Genomic DNA, 6172 nt, shown 5'->3' with positions numbered 1-6172 from the left:
GAGTTCTGGTATTATATAGAAATACATTGTTTTTCACAGTTGACAAAAAAAGGGGAGGTTAGTTATCACATCAAAATCATCATGTTATGTTTTGAATGGTTGTTTAAGTATGTGCATCTGTATAATACGTAAACTTTCATTCTAAGCACCCGGTCGCTTCTTAATCGCTTCCAACAGAAAACTCCAGATGTATCCATCACTCTGCACAGTCTGCACATATTTCTCAGATGTTTTGTCTCCAACTTCTGCTTTATCTTGCATCGTTCCAAGGTCTTCATCTTAGTTACAAGCAAATAGCAAGCTGATATGTCTCATAAAGATAATAATGTTTTCTGCAGCACTTGATTAACATTAGCATATATATCTATTTTTAATATATATATATATATATATATATATATATATATATATATAATCAAAATCATAATGGTCATCCTTATCAATTCTACCTCCACAACCTCACCAACACACTCCAAAGCTTGACTGTACCCGCACAACTCCTCCTCGTAGCTAGTCCTATCCTTCTGCAAAGCCAGAGGTAAGGAAGCACAACGTCTCGGATATACCTTTCCACTTCCCCATGTGTGTGTAGATGCCAAGGAATCCACTGACCGGTGGCTCTCCATCATATTGTCAGAGTCTTTCTCCTCAGAAGTCTCATGACAGAGGGGGAGATTTATGAAAACCTGTGCAGAGGCAAAGTTGCCCAGTTGCCCATAGCAACCAATCAGATCACTTCTTTAATTTTGCAGAGGCCTTGTTAAAATTGAAAGAAGCAAGCTGATTGGTTGCTATGGGCAACTGGGCAACTTTGCCTCTGCACAGGTTTTGATAAATCTCCTCCAGAGATATTCCAGTAAAGCCGGATCATCCTGTGAAACCACATAACCTCTCTCAGGCAGTGAGAACTTGGGATGGCTGCGGCGCTACCAATAGGACATCTGGCTGCTGTTGTTGCTACTTGTACTAGTACTTTCACAAATACTCTTACTGGCAGAGAACATGACGGGGGGCTTCTGCCCTCTACCCTGTCCACTAACTCGTTTTCCAGACATGTTTTTTGGTTACCTTTTTGGGTGAATTTTCACCAACCTACTCGTCAAAGCTAAGTTTCAATGCTTTGAGCGCTTTTTGCGTAGCAGAGATGATAGCACAACAAGTATTGAAGGTGTTTGAGGAAATCTATTATATTCAGTACTGTTTTCACAGGCCCCATATATAGGTGCCACTTGAATAAACTTTGTGGGTTGGTTGCACAGATCACTGCACCTCATTGGCTATGGTAGCTTGTTAAGGAACACTATTAGAGTCATAAATCACTACTGCCTTAACAGGCCCTACAGGCATATATAAGTACCTTTTGAATACGCTTTGTGGGTGGGTTGCACAGATCACTGCACCTCACTGGCTATTGTAGCTTGTTTAGGAACACTATTATAGTAACAAATTACTACTGTCTTCACAGGCTAAATAGGCATGTATAGGTGCCACTTGATTACACTTTGTGGGTGGGTGGCACAGATCACTATACCTCACTGGAGCTGGTTCAGGAACAGTATTCAGTTCAGGTATATGCAGGTATGAGCCTTGAAAAAGGCTTTGGATCTGTGGTAGCAAGAAATGTGCTCTTCAGAGGCTGTGATTAGGAATGGAGGTCCCCTTATATGCTGTTTTGCTCATGAAGAAACATATTAACATTTGGAGTCAAACATTAATCCCATGAAAATCTGTGGAGGGAGCTGAAGGTTTGAGTTGCCAAACCTCAGCCCTGAAACCTTAAAGGGGTACTCCGCCCCTAGACGTCTCATCCCCTACCCAAAGGACAGGGGATAAGACGTCTGATTGCGGGGGTCCGGCTGCTGGGGACCTCCACAGTCTCACCTGCAGCACCACCATTTCTCAGCTGCACAGAGCAAGTATCGCTCTGTGGCTGATGATGGGTGATGCAGGGGACAGAGTATCATGATGTCATGGCTCCGCCCCCTCATGATACCATGCCCCGCCCCCTCAATGCAAGTCTATGGGAGGGGGCATGATGGCCACCCCGCCCCTTCCCATTAACTTGAATTGAGGGGGTGGGGTGTGATGCCATGAGGGGGCAGAGCCATGATGTCATGATACTCCGTCCCCTGCATTGCCCGTCATCAGCCACAGATCTCGGCAGGATAGGGGATAAGATGTCTAGGGGCGGTGTGCCCCTTTAAAGATTAGGAGAGGATCTGCAAACAGGAGTGGGACAAAATCCCTCCTGAAATTCGTGCAAACCTTGTGGTCCACTACAAGAAACGTCTGACCCCTTTTGCGACAAACTCTTAAGCCATGTTTTGCAAAGGGGTCAAATACTTATTTTACAGAGCAAAATACAAATCAACTAATAAAGTTTTTGAAATGCGTTTTTATGCATTTTTTTTATGTGATTCTGTCTCTCACTGCTCAAATTAACCAACTGTTAAAATTATAGACAATTTTAATGTCAATGGTCCTCTTTGGTCATTGCAACACTTTGTTGGCTTATGATTTGACTACTTGATTTTTCTATTGATTTGTAGCTGACATACTATATAAGGAAGGTCAAGTCAGCTTTAAACAATGGGAAAGAAAACTACTTCGATCAGAGTGAGGATTCAGCTGCAGCCTATCGAATCTTGAACTGGCAAATGAAACCAGATGGAACTGTGACGCAAGTTAAGATTGGAAACTTTAGTATCTCAGACCCCCCAGATAAAGCTCTGGTCCTTAACTTAAGTCTGATCTCATGGCCTACTGGAGGTCAACAGGTGAGATGTTAAGCTTATTATCTCTTGTTCCACTGCTTATCCCTTAAATGAGGAAAATTAAATATTAAAAGGGGTATTTTGGCCTTATACATCTTATTTCCTATCCAAAGGATAGGGGATAAGATGTATGATAACAGGGGTCCCGCTGCTGGGAGCCCCGTGATCTCGGTGCAGCAACAGGCATTCTGTGCCAGGAGCTTCCTCCGAGACCAAGACGTGACGTCACGGCTACGCCCACTCTTGATGTCACACCACGCCCCTTCTATTCATGTCTACTGGAGGGGCATGATGGCCGTGCCCAGGTACAGTACAAGAACTGGCAGCCATGGGCTCAGGGCAAGAACCAGCAGCCATGTGCCTTGTAGAAGTAGCATCAAAAAGCTAGAAATGTCAATTTCCACCAAGGGATGTGTTGTTGCAAAGAATAATATTCTCGTGGACTGGTTGGCTCGTTCTCGGTCATCTCAGGAGGAAAAAGAGTCTGACGCTATGACATTGTACATGGTCTCTGTAAAATCCTCCTCCTCTACAGTTACATGGCTGGTTCACTCCATCATTTCTGTACTTGCTGTCCCTTTCCAGTGCTGAGAAGAGTGATGAGGAAAAATTGTGTGAGGGCAACTCACAGATCAGCTGTTGGGGATGGTCCCCCCACAGGGCAACATATGCAAACACTCACACAAGGGATGGGGAGAAGTTTTGAATCTGGCTTGCTGTAGTATGAGATGGGATCTGTTCAAAGGGATATGAGATGATACACCTATAAAACATGATAGGGAGATATCTCTTAACAGCCCTCTAACACGTCTCAGGCTTTACTCTACAGAACCTTAGTCCTCTTATCCCAGTATCTGACCACAATGGTCCCAGCAGATCTACTCACCAATTTTCAAAATTCATGGATAATGTTAACTAGGCTGCATTCAGTACCCTCAGTAAACAGGTCTCCACTATAGCTTCTCTCAAATCCTTCACTAGACTCAGTTACAGGTTCCTCCAAATTTATTCTCAGTACCATTTATCCCTCACAGGTTGACTATATATTTTTATAGCCACAGTCGGCATCATAGAGCAACCTGCGAAGTCATTATGTATACAATGTATATAGCCACATATTTACTGTACATATGTTTAGGTCAAAAATTATTAAAATACTGAGCAGTCTTTCAGATAACCAATTAGTAACATAAACCAATAAAAAAGAATATATCTGCAACTCCTACTCTGCACATCATGAGAGTACAGGTTCCACCCTATTACAGACTTAATAGGCTCAAAAACATTCCTCGTTCCTTGTGGCTACTTGGGACCCCCTCAGAGGTACATGCCCCTTCAGTTTTCTCCATCACAGACCATTCATCAATACATGTTTTAATGCTTCAAAAATAAAACATTGCAGACATTTTTTTTCTGACTTATACAACAAAACCCTTTTATACTACCAGGTCCCACGTTCTGTCTGTAGCGAGAGTTGTCCTCTGGGATTTAGGAAGGCAGCTATTCAGGGCCAACCTATCTGCTGCCATGAGTGCGTTCCCTGTCTACAAGATGAGATCAGCAATCAGACAGGTAAGTAATCTTGTTTCAAGAATCTTTAGATTTTTTAATTTTTAAATAATAATAACAAAATAACAATTATTATTATTATTATTTTATTCATATTTTATTTTCTATGGAATTAAGTAAAAATTGGCTACTTTTTATCTTCTGCAGACTCCATTAACTGTGTCAGGTGTCCATGGGACCAGTGGCCGAATTATGAAAAATCCAGCTGTCTCCCAAAACCCTTTGACTTCCTGTCTTATGAAGATGTGTTAGGAGCCATCTTAGCTGCATCCAGCTTGATCTCTTCCATTGTTCCTCTTCTTATTTTGAGGCTTTTTCTTAAACATAGAAATACCCCTATTGTAAAAGCCAGTAATTATTCTCTAAGTTGTCTTTTGTTGATGTCCCTTTGTCTCTGCTACTTCTCCTCCTTAGGGTTTATTGGATATCCAGAACACACCAGATGTCTCCTACGTCAGGTGACCTTTGGTCTTGTCTTCACTCTCTGTATTGCTTGCATTTTGGCCAAGACGATCATGGTTGTTTTTGCGTTCATGGCCACAAAACCAGGAAGCAGTCTAAGAAAATGGACCACATTCCGGGTCTCCTATACAATTATTTTCATCTGTTGTCTGTTACAGTTCATCCTGTGTGTCACCTGGTTGTCTGTCTCCCCACCGTTCTCACAACATAACACTGACATTAGACCTGAACTCATTATTGTTGATTGTAATGAGGGATCACCCATTGCCTTCTGGACTATGTTGGGTTATCTTTTTCTTCTGGCCACCATAAGTTTTATTGTGGCCTTCCTGGCCCGAAGACTTCCCGACAGCTTCAATGAAGCCCAGTATATTACATTCAGCATGTTTGCCTTCCTCAGTGTCTGGATATCTTATATCCCGGCCTCCCTCAGTGCTCAGGGCAGGTACACAGTGGCTATGGAGATCTTCGCCATCTTAGCATCCAGTTGGGCTTTAGTCATATGTATGTTTCTTCCTAAGTGTATATTCATATTATTCATACCTAAGATGAATTCTAGGAAAAATATCATAAGAAAAATCAAGGATAGCACCGTATATGTTCTATGAAATTCTTCAAGGTTAACTGTTGATTTAATAACAATAATTATTAGTTGTAATAAAAATGTAATATTGTATTATTATTATTAACCTAATAGTGTTTTTGCCTGATATTACTGTAGCTAGCCATGCAATCTTGTTAGATCATCAGGCGCTAAATGGCCCCACCACAAGCTCTTTAGGCCTATGTTGGAAAGGTGTTGGTTTTGGTAAGTCATTATCAGTATAATGTCTTTATTCTATCATGACAATGTAATTATTTTTATAAAGTTAAAGACATACTTAAATTAACTATTAACCCCTTAATGACCAAGATAACGCGGGGTCACACGGTGACCCCGCGTCATATCGGGTTGGTCCCGGCATGTATCTGATGCCGGGACCCGGGGCTAATAGCATGCGGCAGCGATCGCGTCTAAACCGAAAGTAAAACCATCACAGCTGCTCAGCGGTGCTGATCGGGACCCCCGCAGTGAAAATGTGGTGTCCCGATCAGCTGGGACACGAGCGGAGGTCCTCTTACCTGCCTCCGGCGTGTCCCCTCGTCGATTGATTGCTCCAAGCCTGAGATTCAGGCTTGAACAATCGACCGCCGATAACCCTGATCACTGCAAAGCTATGGCTTTGCAGGGATCAGGGTAAAAGGTCAGTGTGTGCAGTGTTATCGGTCCCTATTGGACCTATAACACTGCAAAAAAAAAGTGTAAAAAAAAAGTTAATAAATGTGATTTAACCCTTTCCTTAATAAAAGTTCAAATCACCCCCTTT

The 6172-nt window shown here is 42.3% G+C and overlaps 1 protein-coding gene across 1 annotated transcript; it reads left to right on the top strand.

The window, feature by feature from the left end:
• The first annotated feature begins 1572 nt into the window (after nucleotides 1-1572).
• On the top strand, nucleotides 1573-5413 carry LOC130367295 (vomeronasal type-2 receptor 26-like). The gene is made up of 4 exons (XM_056569702.1): nucleotides 1573-1578; nucleotides 2550-2777; nucleotides 4223-4346; nucleotides 4491-5413. The coding sequence occupies exons 1-4, from the start codon at nucleotides 1573-1575 to the stop codon at nucleotides 5411-5413; spliced, it is 1281 nt and encodes a 426-aa protein (XP_056425677.1).
• The last annotated feature ends 759 nt before the right edge of the window (nucleotides 5414-6172 follow it).

The sequence above is a fragment of the Hyla sarda genome, chromosome 4 (assembly GCF_029499605.1).
Source record: "Hyla sarda isolate aHylSar1 chromosome 4, aHylSar1.hap1, whole genome shotgun sequence".
In the NCBI taxonomy this organism is placed as follows: domain Eukaryota; kingdom Metazoa; phylum Chordata; class Amphibia; order Anura; family Hylidae; genus Hyla; species Hyla sarda.
The sequence above is the reverse complement of the archived record's forward strand: the minus strand, read 5'-3'. Positions and strand labels throughout refer to the sequence as shown.

Bases quoted from the DNA above. Each gene is read 5' to 3' on its own strand.
- LOC130367295 (XM_056569702.1), top strand. The intron at 2,778-4,222 runs GTGAGATGTTAA...TTATACTACCAG, and splicing joins GGCCTACTGGAGGTCAACAG to GTCCCACGTTCTGTCTGTAG. The intron at 4,347-4,490 runs GTAAGTAATCTT...TATCTTCTGCAG, and splicing joins TGAGATCAGCAATCAGACAG to ACTCCATTAACTGTGTCAGG.